Source organism: Emericellopsis atlantica, assembly GCF_019669845.1.
Source record: "Emericellopsis atlantica unplaced genomic scaffold F5Z01scaffold_31, whole genome shotgun sequence".
NCBI classification, from domain to species: domain Eukaryota; kingdom Fungi; phylum Ascomycota; class Sordariomycetes; order Hypocreales; family Bionectriaceae; genus Emericellopsis; species Emericellopsis atlantica.
Genome location: NW_025764733.1, coordinates 140,737 through 165,777, shown reverse-complemented (window position 1 = coordinate 165,777; position 25,041 = coordinate 140,737). Strand labels below are relative to the sequence as shown.

The 25,041-nt window shown below is 53.8% G+C and overlaps 7 protein-coding genes across 7 annotated transcripts; 3 read left to right on the top strand and 4 right to left on the bottom strand.

The window, feature by feature from the left end:
• Nucleotides 1–120: 120 nt before the first annotated feature.
• F5Z01DRAFT_639805 (initiation factor 2 subunit family protein) lies at nt 121–1,608 on the bottom strand (the record flags this gene model as incomplete). The annotated part of the gene is made up of 2 exons (XM_046262465.1): nt 121–942; nt 991–1,608. 2 exons carry the CDS (start codon nt 1,606–1,608, stop codon nt 121–123), a joined length of 1,440 nt encoding a protein of 479 aa, XP_046114822.1.
• Nucleotides 1,609–3,084: 1,476 nt separating this feature from the next.
• F5Z01DRAFT_713124 (Arginine biosynthesis bifunctional protein ArgJ beta chain) lies at nt 3,085–4,698 on the top strand. Its single transcript, XM_046266493.1, has 2 exons — nt 3,085–3,678; nt 3,733–4,698. The coding sequence occupies exons 1-2, from the start codon at nt 3,251–3,253 to the stop codon at nt 4,646–4,648; spliced, it is 1,344 nt and encodes a 447-aa protein (XP_046114821.1). The 5' UTR covers nt 3,085–3,250; the 3' UTR covers nt 4,649–4,698.
• Nucleotides 4,699–4,757: 59 nt separating this feature from the next.
• Nucleotides 4,758–5,492, bottom strand: F5Z01DRAFT_683605 (Imidazoleglycerol-phosphate dehydratase-domain-containing protein; the record flags this gene model as incomplete). Its single annotated transcript, XM_046265864.1, has 2 exons — nt 4,758–5,170; nt 5,222–5,492. 2 exons carry the CDS (start codon nt 5,490–5,492, stop codon nt 4,758–4,760), a joined length of 684 nt encoding a protein of 227 aa, XP_046114820.1.
• Nucleotides 5,493–5,835: 343 nt separating this feature from the next.
• Nucleotides 5,836–8,067, top strand: F5Z01DRAFT_335703 (uncharacterized protein). The gene is made up of 2 exons (XM_046259164.1): nt 5,836–6,106; nt 6,154–8,067. The coding sequence occupies exons 1-2, from the start codon at nt 6,010–6,012 to the stop codon at nt 7,899–7,901; spliced, it is 1,845 nt and encodes a 614-aa protein (XP_046114819.1). The 5' UTR covers nt 5,836–6,009; the 3' UTR covers nt 7,902–8,067.
• F5Z01DRAFT_335654 (uncharacterized protein) lies at nt 8,030–8,891 on the top strand. Its single transcript, XM_046259163.1, has 3 exons — nt 8,030–8,083; nt 8,140–8,731; nt 8,815–8,891. The coding sequence occupies exon 2, from the start codon at nt 8,214–8,216 to the stop codon at nt 8,718–8,720; it is 507 nt and encodes a 168-aa protein (XP_046114818.1). The 5' UTR covers nt 8,030–8,083; nt 8,140–8,213; the 3' UTR covers nt 8,721–8,731; nt 8,815–8,891.
• On the bottom strand, nt 8,765–11,235 carry F5Z01DRAFT_335633 (uncharacterized protein). Its single transcript, XM_046259162.1, has 5 exons — nt 11,002–11,235; nt 10,447–10,953; nt 9,672–10,391; nt 9,024–9,620; nt 8,765–8,967 (listed from the first exon to the last, which is right to left on the bottom strand). The coding sequence occupies exons 1-5, from the start codon at nt 11,113–11,115 to the stop codon at nt 8,809–8,811; spliced, it is 2,097 nt and encodes a 698-aa protein (XP_046114817.1). The 5' UTR covers nt 11,116–11,235; the 3' UTR covers nt 8,765–8,808.
• Nucleotides 11,236–11,634: 399 nt separating this feature from the next.
• Nucleotides 11,635–24,053, bottom strand: F5Z01DRAFT_713116 (uncharacterized protein). The gene is made up of 3 exons (XM_046266492.1): nt 23,688–24,053; nt 12,712–23,633; nt 11,635–12,657 (listed from the first exon to the last, which is right to left on the bottom strand). The coding sequence occupies exons 1-3, from the start codon at nt 23,737–23,739 to the stop codon at nt 11,971–11,973; spliced, it is 11,661 nt and encodes a 3,886-aa protein (XP_046114816.1). The 5' UTR covers nt 23,740–24,053; the 3' UTR covers nt 11,635–11,970.
• Between the last annotated feature and the right edge of the window lie 988 nt (nt 24,054–25,041).

Below are 25,041 nucleotides of genomic sequence, written 5' to 3'. Positions count from 1 at the left end.
GACGGCATAAGTTCAGACTTTTTTTTTCTTTGTGTGGAATACAATCCAAATTCCTACGCTGGTCTGGAGGTGACTCCTCAACTAGTCTTTCGCTGGTGTCTGATCTGCGCTGAATGTTCCTCATTCCTGCTCCTCCTGTTTGCGCAGCATCCCAGATATGCTCGACGGCTCTGACAATCCCATCTCGTTGATCGTCCTGTGAATATGCTCCGGGAGGACGGTGTCGAAGAGCAGACGCACGCCGTCCTCGGTGCACATCTCCGGGTCGATCTCGTTGTAGGTCAGCGAGTCGACCGAGACGCGCTCTGTGTAATTAATGGTCTCGCACAGCGAGACAAACTTGACATTCATGTTCTTGGCGTACATGGCCACATCGGCTGTCCCTGCACGCGCATACATGGCGCCGTTGCTAAAAGTAGCCTCCGCGCCCGCAAGGACAAGATCGGCGAGTTTAAGGTAGTCAGGCAGAAGACCTAGGTTCGGAGAGTACTTGATCTTGCCGAAACCATAGGCGCGAAGTCGCTTGGCGAACTCCGAGCCTACAGGGTTAAAAGGGTCGTCAATGACAATGACATTGACGTCCTTGCCAGACTCCTTTGCTAGCCACAGTGTGCGCTCCACAAGGAAATGATGTCCGTACGTGAGGATGGTGTCCTTGTCTTTGATCAAGGCATTAGTCTTTTCGGCAATCACTGGACCGGCAACGTCGATCTTATCGCGGATGTAGTTGTCGATGGCTTCCGACAGGGCCCTCTTAGCCTCGAAGTCAGCCAGGTCGATATCCACTTTACTGATTTGAAGCTTGAGCCATCGAATAGCATTGCCCATGCTGAAGCACATGGGGCGGCATGCTGCGAGATAATCAATCTGAGGATTCAAGACATGAGCGGTGAAATGGCGGGAGAATGTGGTGCCCTGAGGGGTGGAGTAGGCGGCAAGGACCTGTATCTGTCAGTATTGAAGAGTCGCTCTCTAGAAGGTGGAGCATACCCTTTTCATCGCCAGCAGAGTCGCCTGTGTCCGTGTGGTGCTGTCATCGACAACGAAAGCAGCCATCTGCTGTCCGAGGAGCGTGATCCTTGGATCAACATCCTTGTCCGTCTGCTGCAGTGATATCCTCTTGGCCATTGAAAGATGGCTAAAGATTACTGGCACCTTAGGCTTGGTTTCTTTGGGAGGCGCCGGCGCAGCGACAGGTTTGGCCGCCTGCCGTTGGCTCTGTGACCCTGATGGTGCATCCTGCTTCGGCTTGACCCCCTTGCCGCCCTTGTCTTGTCCTTGCTGTTGCCCGGGTGGTCCTTGGGGGGCTACGCCGGATGCAGCTTTCGCCTGTGCTCTTCGCGCCGCTTTCTCTTCCTTGGCTTTCTTCTTAAGCTCCGCGCCTGACAGTTTCTTCTCGCCCGCGGGCTGATCGGCTTTTGGTTGCTGTCCTCCCTTGGCTGGCTTCGCGGATTGTGCAGCGGGTGCCGGCTTCGGTGGCTCGGGGTCGTCTTTTGTTTTCGATTGATTCTCGTCTTGTGTATCTTGGACAGTAGCTTCGGGCGGAGGTGTAGCCTCAGGACCTTGGCCTGCTTGCGCAGGCCCCGGAGCTGGTGCAACTGCGGCCATGGATCTGTGCGATGACGGAACGAGCGGTAACGATGTTCACGGAGTTGTTTTGGGGAATGCGGTGTGAAATTATGGTCGATAAAGGTGTTGGGGGCCTTCGTCACTGTTTGGTTGTACGTATGTTGTGATGTGAAAGGCAAAATTGACGTCGCAACAACAATGGTCTGAGGCTCGTAGTTGAGTCACTGCAAGTTAAAAGCCGAAGCAGGAATGGTGGGGGTTGAAGAAGAAGTTGTGCCCCGCGTACGCTGTAGCCTGTGTACAGTGGCTTCACCACTCCAATTAATCAAGTGTCAGTCTCACAGTGCACACCAGGATATAAAAGTATCTGTAACCATGGGTGCAATTCTGTGATCATCTAAATATTAATTATTCTCAAGGTAAGAAGTGCATCATTCGTAATTTACTCCCCGCAATGAGCGCCATGATCGCAACCAGTCACGACAGGCATGGTGGCAGCAACACACACTAATGATAAATATTTCTAGCAAGCGCGATATCATCCGCGGGAGAACGCGTTCTCAGACGCGCTTAACACCGGCAGATGTTAAGAGTCTCGTTATTCTAAACGGACGCATCATATACGAGGTGGTTCGGGAGAACGTCAGGGCGACGAGATCCTTCTTCATACCAGCCCACCAGGAGCCAGCACAATGAAAGAGCGATGAAACCAAAGGCTCGTAGAAGTCCAAAAATTCCCTACCCAGGACGAACCCAGATAGGAGCAGTCAGTGAATAGTTTTCAACTAGCAAAATTCCTCTCTCAGCTTATCGCTTCACGGAGAAGGAAAACGCCCGTGCACTTGGATGGAGAGGAAAGAAGAGAAAAGAGGAAAGGACGTGGGCGGGCGAGCTACTTTTATAGATCTAATGTGGTCTGTGCGCGCCAGGTGAATCAGTAGCGGGCTTCCGGCCTCTGATTGGTGGGCCTGCTTCTGAGTGGATGACTCATCCTCAGCCGCAGCCTCTGCTGCCTGGGCGGTTGCCTGAACTTACCTTACCTTAGACTGCGCTTGAGGAACATTACCGCAAAGGCCATCACAGATTCACACACGGCAATGCTTACTACTATTTCTAGTCGCTATGTGCGTTCAATGAAAGATAACACGTAACGAGACAGCCCATGGGATTTCGCTCAACTGCAGGCTGATATGAGCGAGCTCGACACCGTGCTCTTTGGGCCTCTACGTAACAAGTATTCAGCATGCAAGAGTGAAGTGATTCACGGTTCAAAGGATGCACCATTTCTTGAGCGATCAAAATATGCTCAACTAGTACTCGGCGCGGGCCCCAAAGAAAGAATAATGAGAAAACGTCCACTAACAGAAGCTCTCGGCATACGAAGCATCGTGGTTTGGGGTAATCTGGCACGCGAGCTCCGACGTCGGCAGTGATCAAAATTCCATCGTCAGGGCGTGCGCATCAATAGAGATCCCATAGAAAGGTTTCAAGCCTAAAAAAATAAACACGTTATAGAATCCATCTGTGATATGGCAATATCTTAGAATTGAGGAATAGAGCGTCTTCAATCGGGGTTGTTGACTCATGCGACTTATCATATCACCCTGTTCTCTCACCAGCTCCAAAAAGGCCATCCCTCTTCTCAACCTAGATAACGTCTCAGCACCACTCGTTGCCCACAATGAGAGTCACACGCGCCTGCTACTCGGCATCGCTGAGCGGCGCGATCCCTCACGCCAAGCTCAAGTATGTTCCCAACGCGGGCGTCTACCCGCAAGGCTTCTCAGCCTCGGGCGTGTTTGTTGGGGTGAAGCCTGGCAACACGAGCAAACCCGACCTCGCCATTGTGACCTCGGATCGCCCATGCGCCGCAGCGGCGGTGTTCACAAAGAACAAGTTCCAGGCTGCGCCTGTAACTTTCAGCCGAAAGGTCCTCCAAACCAAGAAGAACGAGGGACTGCGAAGTGTGGTGATCAATTCGGGAAATGCCAACGCTGTGACAGGCCTGGGCGGTCTGGAGGACGCGGCGAACATGGCCAGGACCACCGATCAGAGAGTTGGCACCGAGGACTCGACGCTTGTGATGAGCACGGGCGTCATTGGGCAGAGGTACGTTGCTCATATTTTACTCAATTGAGAGACTCAATGCTAACACTCGTGAAGACTGCCTATCCAGAAGATTATTGACCACATTCCCGTCGCATATCATCAGGCTGGAGACTCGCACAAGCACTGGATGGCCTGCGCAAAGGCAATCTGTACAACGGATACATTCCCCAAGCTTATGAGCCGGTCATTCTCACTGCCCTCGTCGCCTGGAGTCGAGTATAGAATTGCTGGGTTGACCAAGGGTGCTGGTATGATCGCGCCCAACATGGCCACCCTTCTCACGATCATCGCCACAGATGCACCCATCTCGCCGGCCATTATGCCCCAGGTGGTAAAGCATGCTGCGGACAGGTCATTCAACGCCATCACTATCGATGGTGACGCCTCAACGAACGACACCATGGCTTTGTTGGCGAACGGCGCGGCAGGCGGCGCAGAGGTTACCTCTACAAGCTCAGAGGACTACGCTGCCTTTAGGGAGCTGCTGACTGACTTCTCAGCTGACCTTGCCAAGCTCATTGTCCGCGATGGTGAGGGTGCCACCAAGTTTGTGACCATCCATGTTGTCGATAGCGCCACTGAGGAGGCTGCACGCGAGGTTGCCCGGTCCATTGCCCGCTCACCGCTCGTCAAAACCGCGCTCTACGGCAAGGACGCCAACTGGGGTCGCATTCTTTGCGCTGCTGGGTACGCACTGGTCTCGCCTCCTGGTCAGCCCATCAACGATATCCCCGAGATTGTGCCCGAGAAGACCAATGTCTCGTTCGTGCCCAGCGACGGCTCGCCTGAGCTGAGGCTTCTGGTGAATGGCGAGCCAGAGCAGGTCGACGAGGTGCGCGCCGCCGAAATTCTGGAGATGGAGGACCTGGAAATTGTCGTCAGGCTGGGTACTGGCACGGAGAAGACGGTTCACTGGACCTGTGATTTTAGCCACGACTATGTGACCATCAACGGCGACTACCGGACTTGATGGAGCGAGTGTAGAGAAAGAGTGAGAAATGTATTTTTCTTTAGATGATCAACCCGTATACCCAAAACGCCGTCTAAGCCGTGCACGTAATTCGTGATTTTTCTCATCTTTAGGCGCTCAATGTGCCCTTGGTGCTGGGCACCTCACCCTCCTTACCGGCGACCCGACTCGTCGCCATCTTGACCGCAACGGCGAGAGCCTTGAATGCACTCTCTGCTCTGTGATGGTCGTTGTCGCCCCGCAGGCAGTCCACATGCATGGTCACTCGCGCTCCTTGCGCAAAGCTCTGGAGGCAGTGGGGAACCATCTCGCAGCTTAGTTTGCCCAGCCACTCCCTCTTCAGACCAAGATCGATAACGCTGTAGGGGCGGTTGGAGATATCGACGACTGCGCGGGACAGGGCCTCGTCGAGAGGGGCGTAGGCGTAGCCGAAGCGCGCAATACCAGTGGGCGTTCCGAGGGCGGTGGCAAAAGCGTAGCCGAGGGCGATGCAGACATCTTCCGCTGTGTGGTGGTCGTCGACTACTACGGTTAGTGATTTGTACGACGTGGCCAGACACAAGTCAGACTCACTGTGCAGATCGCCCACGCAGTTGATCGCGAGAGACCAGCCCGCATGCTTGGCCAGGGCATGCAGCATGTGGTCCAGAAACCCGATGCCAGTGTTGACGGCGATTCGCTGCGACTTGGAAGATTGCGAAGCGTGGGCATCGTCATTGGCAGAGGTCAAGCGGGAGTCGGTCTCTGGGGGAAAGGAGCCACCATCGAGGTTGATGGCGAGCTGGATCTTCGTCTCGTTTGTGTCGCGCGCGAGGGCGGCCCAGCGGGTTGCGGTGGCAGACATTGTGGCTAGAATTGACTGTTCGGAGACGATTGAGTCGTCAAATGAGCGTGTGGAGGAGAGTGGTAGCGTCAACCATGGCGATGATCGATGTTGAGGTTTGAGGGACCGACTTTTTGGCCCCACCTCTGGCAGCATCCGAGAATCGGGGTCCAGGTCGTGGTGCGCTGCATGCCAGAGCATCCTCAATTTTAGGTGCAATAAAAGTTACTGATCTGTTTGCGAAGAACCCAGAGCAGTTTCTTTAGACACAAGGGCCTTCTTATGACAGATCACGTGAGGCATTGACGTGCCATGACTGGAGCTCAGAGTGCTCTGATGCTCTGTTGCGACTGCCCCTCCACCCGCTGTAATTTAATTGTTAACTACCTTATAAGTTAGCGTCATCAGACGCGACCCGTGGAAGGTGCAGGCCGCGACGGAACATTGACATCTACAACACCTCGCGTCGCAGAGCCTCAACGAGTCTAGCTCCCACCACAGAGCTCATGTGCAGCGGATACATGTGTCACAGCAGATAATGGAGACATACCTGCGCGAATGGCGCCAGGATGCCCTGAACAAATCCCAGTACGAGTCGGCTATCTTCATCGGGGACAAGCTACTGGCCTTAACACGTGCGGACAGAACCCGTCGATCGAGTCAACGTGACTGACCGGTATAGATGACGATGGTGATGCATTCTGGCTGGCCCAAGTGCACTTTGCTACGGGCAACTACACGCGAGCACATGCCTTCCTCGAAAAGCAAGACCTCGTGAACCGCAGCTCATCATGTCGATATCTCGCGGCCCACTGCCTTACCAAACAAGGATTGTTCGACGAAGCCCTGAAAATCCTGGGTGATCGGAATCCGACACATCTCATCACGAACGGGGGCCCAAGCCACAAGCGAAAGACACAGGCAAGAACCGGCGCGCGAGGTGCAAGAAGACACGGTGCCGACGACGAGACTGCCGCCTCAGAAGAAGCCAAGGAACGACGATACGAGGCGGGTATGTGCTATCTCAGAGGCATATGCTACGCTAAAAAGAATGCGTTCGACCGGGCGAAGGAATGCTACAAGGATGCTGTGAGGATTGATGTTCAGTGCTTCGAGGCGTTTCAGCAACTCATGTCGAACCACTTGCTTTCGCCAGACGAGGAATGGCAATTTCTGGAAAGTCTTGACTTTGACCAGGTGCAAGTGCCCAGCAATCCTGGGGTAGCCCAGGAGGCGAGCGACTTCACGCGGATGCTTTACACGACGCGATTATCCAAGTATCGCAACCCTGACGCTTTCGAGAGCGCGTACGACTCTTTGTCGACACATTATCGCTTATCGGACAACCCAGATCTGCAACTGGCGCGGGCGGATCTCCTCTACACCCAGTGTCGGTACCAGGATGCCCTCACAATCACCAACGAGATCCTCGAGACGGACAAGTACAACTTTAGCATATATCCCGTGCACCTGGCCTGTCTTTTCGAGCTCAAGAAGATAAGTTTGCTCTTCCTGGTTTCTCATGACCTGGCCGACACACATCCAGAGGAGCCCTGCACATGGCTTGCCGTGGGTATCTATTACTTTGCGATTGGGAAGATCCCAGAGGCCAGGCGATATTTCAGCAAAGCAAGCATGATGGACGCACACTTTGGACCTGCGTGGATAGGGTTCGCGCACACGTTTGCGGCCGAGGGCGAGCACGATCAGGCGATATCAGCGTACTCGACGGCAGCCCGGCTTTTCATGGGAACGCATCTGCCGCAAGTGTTCTTGGGGATGCAGAACGTGGCCTTGAACAATATGACTCTAGCTGAGGAATTCCTCAAGACAGCTCATGGTCTGTGCAAGACGGACCCATTACTGCTCAACGAGATGGGGGTGGTCAAGTTTCACCATGACAGACCTAGAGATGCCATCCTTTGCTTCAATCAAGCACTGCAGATGGTGGACGAGATTGGTGGTGAAAGGTCGGCTTGGGTGGCCATTAGAACCAATCTGGCTCACGCAATGCGACGACTAGGGATGTACGAGCAAGCCTTGGCCCAGTTTGAGCAGGTGCTCCGCGAGGGGGGCAAGGACGCGGCCATATTCTGCGCCAAAGGACTGATTTTGATGGAACAAGACAAGTCTGACGAAGCTGTCGTTGTCCTACATGAAGCGCTGGCGATTAACCCGCAGGACAGCATCGCGACCGAGCTTCTCAACCGAGCACTCGAAGAGACGGCCACTATGGACACAGTCACCGAAGAGGACGCGGACGAACTCGCATATTTTGAGGAGCATCTTGAGCAGAGGAAGTTGGAGGCCACACGGAAGCTGATGGGTGCGAATGGTGCCGTGGCCAAAGGCAAAGGGGCAATGGACAGACGACGAATTGTCTCTCTGGAAGGGGAAGAGAGCATGATGGACATGACTGATGAGGAATAATACGACACGCAATTACACTGGCATCCAGAAGAAAGCACGCATAATCACTGTTTTATATAATTTGACCACTTGTCGCCCCCTTCCACTGATGGTCATGAAGGTCCTGAGGGAGTCGGAACGGAAGGCCAATAACTGTCAGTCGCACTCGCATTCGTTCCCCGCTTTTTCCGGCATCCCGAAGCGTAAGACCAGCCTCTCGCTTATGAATCGACGAGCGGTGATTGACACAGAGCTTCAGTGTTGATTTAAAGCCGCTGTGTGCCTTCTTTCTGAGATTCAAGCCACTCGGTCAATCGACTCGACACAAACAACATGTCCTCACCCTACATCCATGGCTTCCGCCAGGCTCCTTATGCCGAGGACCAGAAGTATGCCAAAACCATCCTCACCACGCACGTCCTGGAGCGTGGCCTGACGACAGGCGCCATCCTTGGTTCCACGTACACAGCTTTACGTTACTTTCGCGCACCCGATTTCAAGACGAAGCTCTTACACAATGCTGGTCGCGGGCTGCTGTGGAGCGGGCCGTTGATGCTTGCGGCCCTGTGGGGCCGTATGCGAGGCCGAGAGCACATTGAATGGCAAGATCGCAGTTGGAGACTTTTGGGCAACCCTTTTCAAGGCGAGGTGGATCTCTTCACTGAAGTTGGCTTGGTTGCTGGTACGGCGACATATCTTGGAAGAGTACCACGCGCTGCGTGGACAGGATACGGGGCTTTGGGAGCGGCCGGTCTTGGTACCATTGGGGGAACGGTTGCTTACATGGCCTGGCGCCATGGCATGCATGGTGGAAAATTCAAAGAGCACGAAGCGTTGTAATGTTCACGGGGGTCAGTCCTCCTTGGGGTGTCACCTGTGGGAACTGGCGTTTCATGTATTGGTAATGTGCTACTCTCTAATCTATATTCTATAGCTTGGCCTGTGGTTCTGTCAGGTCTTCTACATTCTGGAAGCGGTAGAAAAAGTCAAGACTTTGAGGATTCAGCAATGTCCCACTTGGATTCACCGTGCGTCCGGATATGATGTGCTTCACGGGAAGCTCGACCTTCTTGAGGTTGACTGTTGTCTGGTTCTTTGTTAGTCAATGCACAAATAGCGATATATGTAATCGAGCGAACTCACAGGGATATCGGGCACCTCAAAGATATACTTGGGCACGTGTCTCTTTGTGAGCTCCTTGGCGATTCTCTCTCGAATGTCGCTCACCAAGCCCCTTGTCAGCGTCTTGCCCTCGCGCATGAGCAGGAAGAGGACCACCCTCTCGTCCTGATCCTGGGGCCGACGCTGGCCGACGCAGATACTCTCCCTAATCTCATCGGCGAAATACTTCTCCACGACACCGTAGATGTCGGAGCTGCCGAAGCGGACACCGCTGGGATTCAAGACGCCATCAGATCGACCTAGCATGTTGACATTGCCCGTGACGGGATGGATGACGCAAAAGTCTCCTTGCGCCCAGGTGTCCTTGAATCGTGAGAAGTATGCTGACGTGTATTTGGGACCAGGCGCCTTGGGGCCATCGTTCCACAGGAACAGCGGCACGTTGGGGAACGCTGCTGGCGAGACGAGATCGCCTGGCGTGCCTGCTGGGAGAGGCGCTCCTTTGGTACCTGGCTCGAGGTCGTGGTCGTACACGGCAAAGGGGACACCGAGGGCGGGACCTTGAGTGCCGCCAACGTAGACGGGTGTGAGGGGGTTGTCAATAACAAAGCACCCAGCCTGCCGCTGTCAGTCGATTTATCAAACAATACATGGAAGAACAGGACTCACAATATCTGTCCCACCAGAGATGTTGCACAGATGAACATTCTTGGGGAAAGCTGTGTCGTAGAACCACTCAAACAGCTCATCGGGGAGAACCATGCCAGTGCTGCTCACCAGCTTCAACTTGCTGAGGTCAAAATCCGTACGGGGTCGAATGCCACTTTTTCTGACCTCGCTCATCCACCTCGGACTGGTTCCAAAGAACGTGACACCCTGCTGCTCCATGATTCTCAGGAGGACTGCGGCATCGGGGAGAAGTGGACTTCCGTCGTAGAAGATAGCTCTCCCGCCTATCAGCAGATGGGCCACGCTGGCGAGATACATGATCCAGCCAGTCGTCGTATATTGCATCGCAACATCGGTTCTACCCAGGTCGTGGTGGAGAGTGCTCTCCTTGCTAAGGTTCAGAAGCAGAGGACCCGTACCATGAACGATGGCTTTGGGCGTACCAGTGGTGCCAGATGAGTAATAGATGATACTGGGTGCTTGAAAGGCAACACGAGCCAATTCGGGTGGTTGCGCAGACGACGCTCGTAGGAAAGCCTCCAGTGTCTCGGTGTTGTCGATTCCCGTCTTTGGAGCTTTGCGAGATGCCTCGAATCGAGGGATGATGACGGTAGCCTTGAAGCTTGGGCATTTCCGCATGCCCTCCGTCACCCCCTGGATCTTGTCTTGCAGATCAAGCCTTTTGCCATTGTAGATGGCCCCATCGTCGAAGAATACGAACTAAGCGGGTCAGCATCTTACATCTTCGTCTAAGTCACCAGAGATCTTCACGCACCTTGGGATCGATTTGTGTCGTCCTTTGGAGAAGACCGCCAACGCCCATATCTGTGGAACTACTGCTGAAGATACCGCCGAGCCATAGCGTGGCGAGCATGACGGTAAATGTGCTGACGCTGTGTGCACCGACAACGACGACACGATCGCCTTCCACGACACCCCTCGCCTTCAGGGCGCCGGCAAGCTCACCAGCTCTGCGTCGTAGATCCGCCCACGTGTGGTTTCTGACTTCCGTGTTGCCCTCGCGAATCTCAGTCACGGCAACACGATCATCTTCCTTGTGCGTGGTTGTCCTCTCGTTGGGTGAGGCACCAGTAGTCCAGAGAAAGTTCTCCGCGAAATTGACCTTGACGCCCTCAAACCACTTGGGCAGATCTGTGATGGGCGCCGTTTCATCGACGACACGGCTGTACGTCCCCTCATGGATCCAATTCCCTAGTTTCCATACTTTGTCGTAGAAGGCGCCGCGGTTGTTGATGGACCATCGATACAAGTCATTGTATGTCTGTGAGAATTAGCCAGTTCCCAAAAAGAGTGTGTCTTTGACACTTACTTTGAGCTTCAGACCATGTAAACGATTTACGTCGTGCATGAACTGGTACATGGTCGTGGACTTGGGGTCGGGGTGCTCCCACAGCTTGCGGGGGACGACAGTCTGTGCATCCATTGTGCCTGAGGTACGTGTCTTTTGCCAATTTTAACGCAGACAAAAAATATAAAGCAAGTGAGGATGTTCAAATCATATAAGTAGCACAAGTCGAGCCGAGTGAAGGCATAGCTGATCCCCCACATCTCGGTCAACCTCGGCAGACGCAGAACAGGTTGCGATTTCGGATCCGATGACGCTTGCCGACCCCACGGGGTAAGCAGCGTTGGAAGACGGATCCTAGAAAACCAAGGAATTGGCTCAGTGCTTTGATAACATTCGATCGCCTGCCAAATTGATTACATGGCTTCACTTTCTGGAAAAGGGGAAACACGGAATGAAGAGATCGTCTGGCCTACCCTGAACCCGACTCCACGCTCTACAAGGACTGCATCTTGAGTGACAAGTGGGAACAATGTTTAGCTGGACATGCAACTAGGACCTCTTTATCGCGATGTAGCTCGTATTTTTTAAAAAAAAAACAAATGAAGATCCACGATTGATTACTACGTTTGTGAACATAGAAACGCTTCTTGATCAGTAATACTATACAGTAAGGGTGCGCAACCATCGGAAGGTTACTTCACCAAAGGACGAAGAACGGCTGAAAGTGAAAAAAAAAAATTGTTGAATGTACAGTGGCTTGTTTATTATGAATATAACCAATTACGTCAACTTGCTTCCAACGGCTGATAAAAGTACATTCGTCGTGGTATCTTCGTTCCTTGGTCCCCATGCGCTGAGGCCGCCAATCCCAATCATACCCTCCTGTAACGCCATGCTTAAAACGACATGCCTCCCCAAGCCCACATCCATCTCCCTCTTTTTCTTTTCTTGGCCCTGTTGTCCGTGTCTAGAAAGCCCCCAAAATTCAGTTTACAAGTATGGCATCCAAAGCGCATCGCACTGCGCCAAGTTCCTGGGGTTGACGGCCTTGGCAATGGCGTCGATAACCGTCTGCGTGGCTGGCAGATTGCCCGAAGGGCTGTGCGCCAGACTCATGGCTCTTTTGACAATCGAGTCGCTGTTCACATGGACAGATTCACGGACCTGTTGTTCCGAGACACTGCCGTGCCTATGCGTGCTAGTGAACCAGAAGATCATCTCGTCACGCACTGTGAGCGTGAGGGCATGCTCGAGCTCATGCTCGGATTCAGTAAGGCAGCGTGCGATAGCCATGACGGCGCTCGCAAATATGCCCTCCGTCGCCAGCGGACCCATCAGCGTCTGGAGGTTGGGTGTCAGACGGAAGGGCACTGGCTCCGGGTTCGTAAAGTAGGGCTTGTTGTTGCTCATGTACGACATGAGTTCCGAGCCCCAGATGTTGCCCGAACCACGGGCAATGTTGAACTTCTGCGGGTAGCGGACGTGCATATACATGGTGTATGTCATGAACGTCAGTGCCGCCAGCTGGTAGGAGAACTGGCGGCGGAAGAGCCAAAAGTCGGCGAATTGAGGGTATGTCTGCTGGAAATACTCCAGTGCAACCGTGTGAGGAACCCATTTCTCTTGAATGGCGTTCAGAATCTCCAATCGTGCAGTGGCAGTCTGCTCAGCCTTGTTCTGCAACGCGTTAGTATGATCTGCCTCGTCGTATCCGCCAAAGGAACGACTTACGTTAACGTTGAGCTCGTGCACACCGCGAAGCTTCTCCATGGTGAAGAGAACAGGCTCGTCTCTTTGGATCCCGTTGCGTCGGCAGTGATCCTCATAGACGCCTTGCAGGGTGATGTACGAGCAGTCCTCCTGCACAATTCTTATATGTGGAGCGAGGGGTACCATGAGAGGCAGGGTAAACTGCAAATCGCGACGGCGACTTTCCTTCTTGCGGTTCAGGGTCTGGTTGAGGTGCCTGAACAGCTGCAGAATGCGCTCCTCACGACGGCAATGTCTAGCGGCAGGATGCTGCACTGCCCACGTATGAACGCTGCCGTCATGTCCACGCATTTTCACCCGTCGATAGGAAGCATTGATGGTGCGCACAAGGTCGACATTGGGTAAGAAACGCTCGATGCGGATGAAATCCTGGTTCTTGTCCTTGTGCTGAAGATACTGCCCCGGCACCTCAACCTCATCCAACTTCTGGTATCGGAACTCACTGAGGTGAGGGGAGAATACCTCAAGCGCCACGCGGGTTGTACGGCGGTCCAGCTTCTCTTCAAATTTGTCCCGCCATCTCCGCAGCTTGTGGATGTACTCGTACATGGTTGGCTTGACGTCCACAAAGTCAGCCTCGAAGGATTTCTTGATGTGTGGCGGCAAGATTGTCTCGGCGAAGCGAGTGATATTCTGCTCCGTGGCCGGTGGAAGCTTGACGCTCTTTGCGAACGAAGCGGGCGTTCTGGCGACGTATGCAAGCGCATCATTGAGCAGCGCGACGATGAGTCGATAGGCATCTTCGTCCGGCGGACACTTGAAATTCTTCTGGATCTGGTCGACCATGGTCTCCATGGAAAGCGCCAACAAGGGGAAAGCGGTCTTGAGCACCGACATGATCTCATCAGCAAGCTCCCAAGGTGGCCGTTTCTCGTTACCAGCAGCAGCATTGGCAGCGGGAGGGGCGCTGCCATTCGCGTTTACGGCCTGATTGGCGTTCGCATTGGCAGCCGTAGCAGGCGCGGTCGCAGTGGCGGTAGCAGAGACAGGGGCCGCATTGTTGGCCTCTGCGTCGTTACCCTCGGCCTTGACTTGCGCCTCCTGCGTGGACTGTTGCGCTTCGGCACCATTACCGTTGGCTGTCGCGGGACGAGGCGGTGAAGCCTCGGTTTTGGGTGGCTCGGCCTTGGTCTGTGCAGGGGAGCCGCTGTTCTTTGCCGCCGCTGCGGCTGCCGCAACGGACTGTTGTCGCTGCTGACGTGCCTTCTCCTTAGCCTCCTGGCTCTTCTTGATCACCAGCATGTCCTCCCTATTGGTACGCAACTGGAAGTAGAGGGCTTGCGGGTAGGTCTTGGCGATCTTGAGCAAGATGGCCTTGACTCGCATGGCCTCCTTATGACCCAAGCCAGTGAGCAGCTGAGGGATAAAGGTGATCCAGTACCAAGTCGGTGTCTCGCCCTTGTAATCGTCAAAACCAGCGGCGATGCCGCCCTTTGAGTCATCCAAGCTCAGCAGCCACAGTATCCTGGCGAGTAACTTGCGCGTCTTGTGATTCTTGAAGCTGCCAGCAGCTTGCAGATACGACGTGAGGGCCTGCCGAGCCGCGGCAACATCTGACGCGTCCTCGTTGAACTTGCGCTCATTGAAGTAGCCCCATTCAGCCCAAGCCTTGGCGGCGGTGATGTCGTGAGACAGGGCCGTACCGTAGGCATTGTCCGCCTCCTCCTTCTGAGACAGCTTCTCCAGGAACATGCCCTTGAGGGTGTAGAACTCGGCTTTTTGTTGAGGATTGAAGTAACCCAGGTTCGTATTGTTGATTACTTCGAGTCCACTGGAAAGCTCGTCTGGGTTCTCGAAGTGACACTTTGCTTGTTCCCTGAGTTTAAGGAACGCCTCTTGGATTTCAATGTTGGGCAGCGTGTAAATGCGGCTCAATTGACTGATACAGACCTCGGGGAGGTTGTGCTTGCGGGCAACGTGCGCAAAGCGGTTGATGATCCACGCGGTTTCATGGTAGCCACGATACGCGTATGAAGAGGCGCCATTGGGATTCTGCTGGCCGTTACCTGGAATGAGGCCCAGGTACGTCGTGTTGATCAAGTTGAAGATGTGCTGCCGCCACGTCACAAGATCTTGCCATGCTGTGATATCGTCCCATACATTGGGCAGTCTGTCTCTCCAGGCTCCAAGAAGAATCTTCAGCTCGGTCGACTTCATGTCGAGGTTGCTGACGTTGGTACTGGCGAGACTCGAGACGATGTTAGACGCGTCGTGAAGCTCAACCAACTGTTGGAAGTTCTGCAGCAGAGGAATATGTGAGTTGGTCAGACGGTCCGGAAGCTGGTGCCACCTGCGAATGGAGAGTTGAATTGCCTCATCGCACACTCTAATAAAGTGTGAACTGTCCTCCTGCTGGTAGTGGAACTTGAGAAGGTGCATGAACGACTGGAAGAAAGCCCGACGAGGCGTGGGCGCATCGATGACGCCCTTGATGATACCGTCAATGGCCTCCCGATGATTCTCCTCTTGCCACATCTCCGGAGTGCGCCAAGCACACTCTAGGAGAAGATCTTGGTAGTTCTCGTGCTTTGCGAGTTCTTGTAGCACCTCCCACTGCTGCAGCTTCTGGGCGCACAGTACCCAGTGGTCTTCCCAAAGCATGTACTCGGGCTGGCTCAGCGGGATCACACCCGTGCGTGCCTTGATCTGCGCGTTTTCGTACAGCTTTTGCGCCTTGTCCCACATGCCGTTCTGCTCGTATGATAGTGCAGCGTTTGTCTCGACGTATTCGCAACGCCGGCGCCATGTTCCATAAAACATGTCGTCCTCAGAGAGCGTTGCGTACATCTCCACCAGCGCATCAAGGTTGCACGATCGGACCTTAGCCGAATCGGAATCGGGCTTGATGGCTGCTTCTTCCAGTTGCACGATGGATGTGTACCAGGTGTCGTACGTTCGGCCGAGGAACTTGAGGACCAGCGGAGGGAGTCTGCAAAGGGGCTTGGTTCGCGCCGCACCCTCCACCAGGGACTGAACAACGTTTGGACGCTTGTCGATCTGGCGACTGTGATAGTCCTTGGTCAACAGAGCAACTAGGCCCCGCTCCAGGTCACTCCGCTCATCACGCGCGGTGCAAGACCAGAAAATCGGGAACAGAGACACCCATAATTCGTGCGAGAGCTGGTTGTCGATGTGTTGCAGTTGCATGAGTGGTTCAAGCATATCCTTGACCTTGACATCGCCAAGCTCGGCCACAAATCGCTTGTGCTTGGCCATGAATGCTTCGAACTTGTCGTCCATCATCTGCGTTGGCTCACGTGCGGCTTTCTCCTTTGAGTAAATGGTGGCCAGCTGCGACGCCTTGATCATCTGGAAGTCTTCCGGGTGCAACTGTGCAATGGCGTTCATCTCCACCCCACCCAGGAGAAGCTGTGAGGCCTGCGCCAGCCAGAAAGTCTCCGAGAGTGTGTCCCAATTTTGAGACGTGAGCACGTATGACAGTCGGGCATTCGCCGACTTCGAAAGGCTCTTATCAAAGATGGCCATGAAGCGGTTGCGCATTTCGACGTCATTAGCGCGGGTGCCGATCAGGAAGGCATGTTCCATCCGCACCGTCAGCTCAGTCCTCGTGATTTTGGGATCTTCGTAAATCCGAATCACCAGATTGAGGAACTTGTTCAGCACAGTTGGGTCCGATCGTCCCTCGAAAGACAGCATCTTGTGGAGCACGGCCGTTTTCTCCTTGAGAGTCGGCCATGTCCCCTCAGACCGGAAGATCCAACCCTCCACCATATCTAGAATTTCCATGCACAAGGGGATATGCATGGACTTCTCGACCAGTGTTGCCAACACGCTGAGAAAGGGTCTTCGGTTGTCCCCTAGCCACTCCATACGTAGGGACACGGTCTGAATCTCTTTGATCATGATGCGAGTGTGTATCTCCAGCTCATGCGGTGAAAGCTCGACGGAGGGCGGGTTAGGTTCCTTCGCAGCTGCTGCGCTCACAGCGGCATTGTAGTGCTGAACATGTTCCTTGGCATGTTTACTTTGCAATGCTTTCATAAGCGCCGGGATATGCTGATCAATGATCTGTGGCTTGCGTTGACCAATTGACCAGAGGAGATTGACGCCAGAGATGTAGTTGTTTGCATTCATTGCGTCCGTGGCAAGCTGCGACAGGTATGAGATGAACTCTGACGTCTGAGCCTCCGGCTCAGCTTCAGCATCGGCGTCCTCCATAGGCGTGTCGTCAGGTATGGCATCGATCACACGTTTGACGGTTGACCTCATGTTTGGCCCAACGTCGGTCTCTGGGTCAGAGTGGTGTAGGCAGTCCTGGATCTCCGGGAACTCGCACTTGAGACTCTTCTCTAGCACTTTTTGTACGGCGGGAATATTGTTGCGGATCCATTCGTCTGATTTGGCATTGAGCAGGACGCGGACAAGCTGTAGAGTGTTGATAATGTTCGTGAGAAACTTATCATCACTCTTATCCTTCTCGCCACTTGAGTCTGGGCCGAGAATGGCCTGCGTCTTGTCGCTAGACAGAATCACATCGGTGACGTTGGAGAACAGGTCTGTCTCGATAGCTCCCCAGTAGGTCGGCTGCACAAGGTTGTGCAGCAGGGTCAACGCCTTCTTGCACAGCTCGGTTGTGGGCGCAGGCTGTGGAATTTGCAGCGTTGGTTCCGGACGAGGCTTAGCCGATGGCAGAACGTACCGCTCGTTGAGTTGGGCAATGAACTCCACGAGATACTTAAGCATCTTGAGTTTCATATACTGTGGGAGGCCTTGGTGCTGCTGCTGCTGCTCGGGCTTGTCAACTTGAGCAGCGGATTGCGCTGGTGGCGAAGTGACTAGCTCGCCATTCAGCGTGCGCTTTTTGGTCGAGGGAGACTCGGACGAAGCAGCCCTGGTCTCTACCACAGGGGATGATGGCATGCCTTCCACGCGCCACTGCTCCCAGGTCCAAACCAGCCACATCATGTTCAATGCCAGCTTACGGCTCTCATAGGAAGCGGACGATGGTGTCGCGATCTTCCTCAAGGAGGTGACAATGAGACCCATGTACTTGTCCCGAGCCTCAAAGAAGAGCGCGGGTTTCTTCACGAGGAAGTTGAAGATGCTGCTCATCTGCTGTGCATTGTTGCCCTCGTCGGCGAGGACCTTGCGAGGCGCCATCGCCCAAGTGGGAACTCTCTCGTTCGAGTTGGCGGCAACGCATCGCTTAGGCAAGACGGGCGCGATCAGCTCTAAAGCTTGGTTGACCAGAGCTCGGCCCTCATTCTGACTAGTCTTGAGCAGCGACATGTACACTTGCGAGGCGATCTTGTAAGGAGTGTCGTAGTGCACAATGAAGTACGCAATCGCGACATAGGCCGCGTGCTTGTTGATGACATCCTCCAAGCGAATGAAAGTCCAGCCGAACTTGATGATGTCTTTACGGGCTTCCTGCAACATCGCGTGGTAGTACTTGATGAGCATAGCGGACAGCTGAAGGACTTCAAATCGCGTCTGGTCGATGCCGGGTTGCGCTTGATCATCGGGGCTCATGTCAGGATGTGCTTTCCAGATCTTGGAGGACACCGAATCTATGACCGAGCGATCAAGAAGTTTGGGAGCTGTCGCATCGGCTCGGTGCCCCTTGCGCATGACGTCCATTGCCACAATTGGATTGACAATGTAGTGCAACAGGAAGTGCTTGGTCTTGTTCGACGCAGTTTTTCCCCAATAGATATCCAGGCATCGCAGAACTGTCCGCCTCCAGAACTCAACAGAGTCACTGCAGATGATGTGCTGGTAAATGAAGGCCTGAAGTTGTGGCGTTGGGCGTAGTTGCTCCGATGTGACCAGCTCGACCAGGTTGAGGAGGCCATCTAAATCCTGGGGACTCCGCTTGAGACAGCTGATGAGAATAGTCATCAACTGTTCACCCGCTTGTAACGAGGGTAAGCGCAAATGGGGTGCCACAGAATATGTTCGCAGCTGCTGCTCCATGTCCTTGCCAAGCTCCTTGAGCCAGTTGATGGTTTCCTTCTGACCCATCCACTCGCTCGAGCTTGGATATTCGCTGAGGGAGTGAAGCACGTGAATGGTGTTGACGATAGCCACGAACTTTGTGCCCGTGCCTTGCGCAATGACAGACTTACACTTGGTGATCAAGCCGTCGATATCTGCAACGGCAGCTTCACGTAATGGCCCACTGTCAGGATGACTCAATACCTGGCCAAGCAGGCGGCCATATTTCAGCTCGTCGATTTTCCCAAGCAAGTAAGCCCAGATCTCCTTGGGGTATCGGTTCAGGTAGCGATAGATAGGTGCGCGGAATGGGCTGAGGTGCGTTCTCCTCAAGCGCTCTTCAAGACCCATGAATGTCTCAATGAGCCTCTCCTTGAACGCCTCGGCTGGAGCAGGCAGCAAGTGAAAAATGTTGAGTACGGCTGTGATGACCTTCATCTGCGGATTCTCTTCGAAATAAATGAATGAGATCTGCTGCCAGGCGTTGGGCTCGACGATGGACTCGATCTGATCAAGCAACCTTGTGCCAATCTCCGTCTTGAAGTAGCTCGTGAGGAGTTTCAGCAGGCGGGCGAGGTTGTCCAACCCAGGCACGCTGAGACGCTTAGGTTCGGACAGATTCTGCAATACTGGACGCAGACCACCTTGAAGCAGGTCTTTAGGCAGCCGACGGTCAACGGCGAGTACTGCTTTCAGCGCATCATTAGCTGCTGCTATAGTCGGTTTCGACTCCGAGTACAAGCACTTGAAGAACACCGAGAGAACACGGCTCTTGGTATGTTGGTTCGAATTGAACTCCTCGAAGCCCATGGCAGTGCTCAACAGACGAATGCACGAGACTCGCAAGTCCACAATGTGCTCATGAGTGCGATACTCTGCTGGCTTGTTGGCCAGGGACTCGTCGTTGGCGTCCGCTAGAGCCAGGGACTCGAGAAGCAACCTGTTGAGATTCTCATCAAACGCGATCCAATCACTCTTCAGCGCCATGTGGTAGTTCATCGCGTTGATGTACCCGATTTGCGTAGCGAAAGGAAGCGCTCGCAGAGGTTTCGAGTATATCGGTTGAAGGAATCGCTCTTTGTACGGCTCGAGAAGCTCCCAGACCTCACACTGCACCGCCTTGGCGATCAGCTCCAGCGAGCTCTTGGCCGTTGCGCGGACGTGCTTGTTCATATGAGACAACTCGGTGTTGAGCTGCATGCAAATTTGCGCCAGCCGCGGTTGCTTGGGTGGCGGCTGACCTTGAACATGCGGTACGGGCATCGCGGCCGCCTTATCCATGTTCTTCGTTATGCGTTTCAGCAAGACCTCGAGACTGGTCTGAGCTAGCCTGCGAGTCTTCTCCGGCAGATCCTGAGGCATGTCCTTGATAACATACAATAGAGCACGAATAAACTCTGTCTGCTTTGTTTGGATCCAGTGGTCGCCCAGGTCCAGCTCGGTCAACATGAAGTGGATACCCAAGCTACCGCCCGTCTTAGTGAACCATTCCTCCTCGTAACAGCTGTGGCAGAAGATTGTCGTGAGGTGACTGAAGAAATACAGGCGGCCCACCTGCGTCTCTGAGCCGATGATCGTAGCCGCCGTTTCGTACATCTCGCGGATGACTGCTTTTGCGACGTCTCGGACATCGGGCTGGTCAGAGGCAAGCGACTCAACGATAGCGTCACAAAGGCATCTTGTGTCGATACAAAGGGGCCCTTCGCCAGCGTTAGGGTCGAACGGACTCATGTTACGCTTGAGATCAACCAGCGACCGCCCGACTTCAAGGACAGCAATGTGACGGCACATGTTCATCAGAAATGCTTCCGAGTCTTCCTTGAACTCGGGCATTGACACGGTATACATCATCGCTTTGAGCAGTCGCTTGACAATCTCATCCTGTTCGTCTTTCTTTGGTATCGAGCGGTCCCGGTCCGTGCCCTCGAATGCAGATAAATCGATATCCGTCTGCTTAGTGAGGAAGTCCTGGATCTGCAAGCGTACTATGCGCGGGAAATCTTCCGGGAGCTGGTCCATACCGATGCGGAGCTTCAGCTGCGACTTGATAAAGTGCAAGGCTTGCTTTCTATAGTAAGGGTCATAGGGCCGCAGATGGGTATTCTTGCCAACTCTGGGGACCTCCATGAGCTTTGTGATCGCAAAGTCGATGCCCAGATCGGCCGGGAAAGCTCTGTCCCGCTTGGAGCCAATCAGTCTCAAGTCGAAGCTCGAAGGGTCGTCCGAAAACTCTCGATACTTCAAGGCCACTGCCGTGCTCATGAACTTCCTGTTCCTGCCACCCAGTTTTCCGAGGATGCGCATCGTGGTATGTGAATGGAAGTGGTTGTAGGGTGAAGGACGCAGATGATCGAAAAGCGCCGTCATCAGCTCATCGATCACAGGTGCCATGATAGGGTCGAGATAATCAGCTGTCAAGTTGTCCACGCAGAGCTCCAGAGTGCGAAGCCCCTGACCCACCAAATCTGTGCCTGCGCGGAGAGCAACCACCAAGGGACGCATCAAGAAGCTCAGGTGTGGTAGCAGATGGCTCAGTCGCGCAGGGACGGTGAGGCAGAGCTCCACGTACAGATCGCGTTCGGAAGGTTTCCGAGCAGCCATGAGCAGGTTGTTGAGAACGTCCAGAAGCATCTCCAACAGAGGGAGGATCTGCTTGTAGAGCTGCTCAAATTTGCCGCCGCCAATGGAGCGGAACAGGGACCGAAGAAGGAGGAAGTAGTTGATGGGCTCCTCCGCCTTTGTAGACAGCTCGATAGACTTGGTCACAATGTTAACCACATGAGGTAGCAAGACTTGCTCGTTTTGTGACGCAAACAAAGTGACGGCCATGAACGCCAACTTAAACAAGCGCAGCAAAATCGACGCCTTCTTCACGTCAGCTGAGCCCACCTCGTCGATTCTCTCCATTAAGAAATGAAGAAGCATGCCACAGAAGCTCGGCGACGTCGCCTCGCTCGCGAGGAAAAACTGAGGAATGTGCAGCAGGGCTGTGTGTTCAAAGATCATGTCGTAAAGCCGGGGAATTTCTTGCTGGAAGACTTCGTGGAAGATGGCCGGGTCGATACAGTGGAACACAGTCGCAAAAGTCTCGAGCAATTCCTTCTCCTCCTTGGTACTGGATACCATGTAGAAGTTAGCCATGTATTCCACCGGCGAGGCGTAGGAGGATTCCGTGGCCGGCTTCTCGATTTCGTAATAGCGGAAAACGTAGGCGCCCTCTCGGAATAGCTTGACAATGATGTTGACTTCCTCCGCCGTGAAGCCTGATGAGACTTCGCGCCAATGTTGGGGCGTGGTAGCTGGGTCGAGAGGCGCCCCCGTGTTGCATGTCCTCAACTGGTAGAATGTATTCTTCAGTCCATTCATGAGGTTTTTGAAGAGAAACTTGTTCTCCTGGACAGGGTCTGACGTTCGGTCGCGAGGATTTGATGTCTTGATCGGCATGGCGTTGAATATGTCAATTTCGTCCCATTCTGGTTCGCCCTCTTTGTCGGCGAGGTATGTATCCGACATCCCAGATGCGTTCTGCTGCTCGTACTGTTTCGACAGTTTCACCGCGTTGGGATACTGTCGATTCATGGCGGCAAACTTGTCTCCAATCGCGTTGAGAATCATGAGCAGGTAGTGACGAGCGTCCACCTTGTTCGGCATTTTGGCAATGCATTCGGCCATGTTTAGTAGCAATTTGGCACTCATGGTCTGGAAGCTGGTCCCTGGGTAGTTTTCCTGCAGATTCCGTGTATACACATTGACCGTCTTCCGTATTTGATCCGGACTCAGCTGATCTCGCACATGATGGATAAGGTCCGCAAGCATGCTGTACGCCAATGGACGCATAGTCTCATATACCGTCAAGCCGTCGCCTGTGAGTGTCCTTTCGTCCAGTAGCTCATCGATGTGTGGCAAGAATATCGCTCGGAAGTTGTAGTTGATGATGTGCCTGATAGCAACCAAAAGTTCTTTGCGTGTGCCTGATTTCTCTCGCGGGCAGTCTTTGAGCAGTCGTACAATGACGACTGGGAGAATAGGTAGATAATCTTGAAGGAATTGGGCGTACTGTCGAAGGAGATAGGCCAGGAAGCTCATAGTTTTGACCTGAGCAGTGATCATGTCCCCGAAAGCAGCCCGGTTCTTTATCCCAGAAGCGACACCTGTGTGTATCTGGCCTCGCTGCGCCGCCTCCTCATGTGCCTGAGCTTGCGCGTTCGCCTGTATCGAGAGGACATTCTTGATGACCGGGATGAAGTTCTTGACGTTCGCTTGCACGGTATGGCGATAGACCTGAAATATGGATACCACAATTATAGGACATTCGCACATAACTTTGAACGATCGCATACCCTTCAACAGAGGTCGGTTGTGTTGCTGGGGGTCTGCTCCAAAATCGGACATGGCGGCCACGGGCGAGCCCGGTCTTGGGGACTGAAAGTTCGCCTGCGAGCTCCCTGGTGTTGAGGGGGCGCCAGTCTGTGGATTAACGCCGCCCATCGGGTTGTCGAGCTGATCCCTGACTATGCTTTCCATCTGCTCGAAGTGTTCCAGGATGAGAGACAAGAACTTTTGCACATGCTCTCCCATGACTTTGTGCTGGTGCCGGAGGATGTCGCTTGTGATCTTGACGGCAATCGTGGCATTGTCCTCGTTGTCATTGCGCACGAGCTGCATAAGCAATTCGACGGTCTTGACAGCGTACGGCTCGAACGGTTCAGTCGGGGTCGACTGCATCGGTAAACGGTGGAGGATCTCGAGGATGATGTGTCGGAGCCTCTGCTCCTGCGAGGCGCTGTGGAAGACACATGGTCCGCTCAGGATCTGGAGGAAGATGGGGAGCAATTGCCGAAGGAAAGGCGCGTATATCGGGCCACTCGTGTACGAATCGATACTGTCGCATAGTTTGGTAGCAGCATCGATCTTGAGTTTGATGTCTGTGCACTGAGGTTAGCTGCCGAGCATGGTGGAGGGCAGTATCGTCCGCATACCCGAGTCTGCGCTGCCCAGACGCTTCACGACATCATTGATATCGTACGACATGTTGCATCCTCAGTGTGCCAGGTTTCACCCCAGACTGGGACAGTCAGAGGGTGAGGCTTGGCTTCGCGAGAAGAGAAAGGGATTGCCCTGGGGGCGCGTTGGTTGAAGGTCGATGCAGGTAGCACCGTAATAGCTCTGGGTTCGCGCAATCGTGGGCTCGTCTCGATCTCGGTCGGGCGTGGAAGAATAATTGGTATCTAAGGCTCCGGAATTTTATATTAGTCGCAATTATTTCATTCGCCTACGCTGTGATAATGTGCAGCGTTCTGTTCGTGGCGTTTGCGAGAATCGAGGCGTGGATGCGCGTGGTGAGATGGGCAGGATAGATGGAGAGCTCCAAAGGCCGTTCGCGACAAAATTCACGAGTTGCGTCGAGGGTGGGAGCGCATCCCGCGAAATCAACTTGCGCTAGGGGGGGAACATTAAAAGTCCGCTGCGCTAGTCCCTCGCGCCGTGCGCGGAGTGGGCCTTCCCGCGTCTGATTGCCAAGACAAGCAAGAACGCAACTTTTGAACCACCACGATGGATTTTACCGAGCCACATCTGACTGAGCCACTACTGAGCCACTACTGAGCCACCACTGAGCCAGCGCTGATTGTTTGATAACTTGGCCACCATGCACAATTCTTGCTTTTTAAAGACACCATAATAAACGTTAACCACCGTAATATGACGAAAAGTGAACCTGACCACTCACTGCCTGTCCCGGCGGCGCCTATCCGTATTTTGATCGCTGTGAAACTACAGATCGATCTGATTCATTCTAACATTCATCGCATAGGACATGTGGACGCAGTGTTTACTTAAGATGTGGAGAAGTGAGGTGAATTACATACCTACAGAGTGCGATATATGATACATGCACTTTGCAAGCTGGAGGCATCGGGCGACGACATCGTATTCCTCTTCCTGGTTCAACTACTCTTGACTCGAGCGACGGCCACAGGGCTCTGATAGCTAGACCATACTGCGATTATTCTGGAAGTTCAGGTTAGAGTCGCAGAATGAAGCAGTAAGTGTGGGATTAGGCAACACACGCATAATCAGGACGGAGGCTAAATGCGACCCTAGGAGCTTTGGACTTAAGGTGGTTCTCCTTCATGACAGTTCGTGAGCCGCGGCATGTGCTAGATGGGAACTACGTACAAACATATTGCCTGAAGATTGCAGAGACCCTGCACACCGAAATCATGGCTTTCGACACACTAAGCCGCTTCGGTAAGATTGCATGGACATGGACATGCACATGGACATGGAGCTGTGGAAATCTCACCAGAAACCGCGCCCCGCCTCGCGGTTATC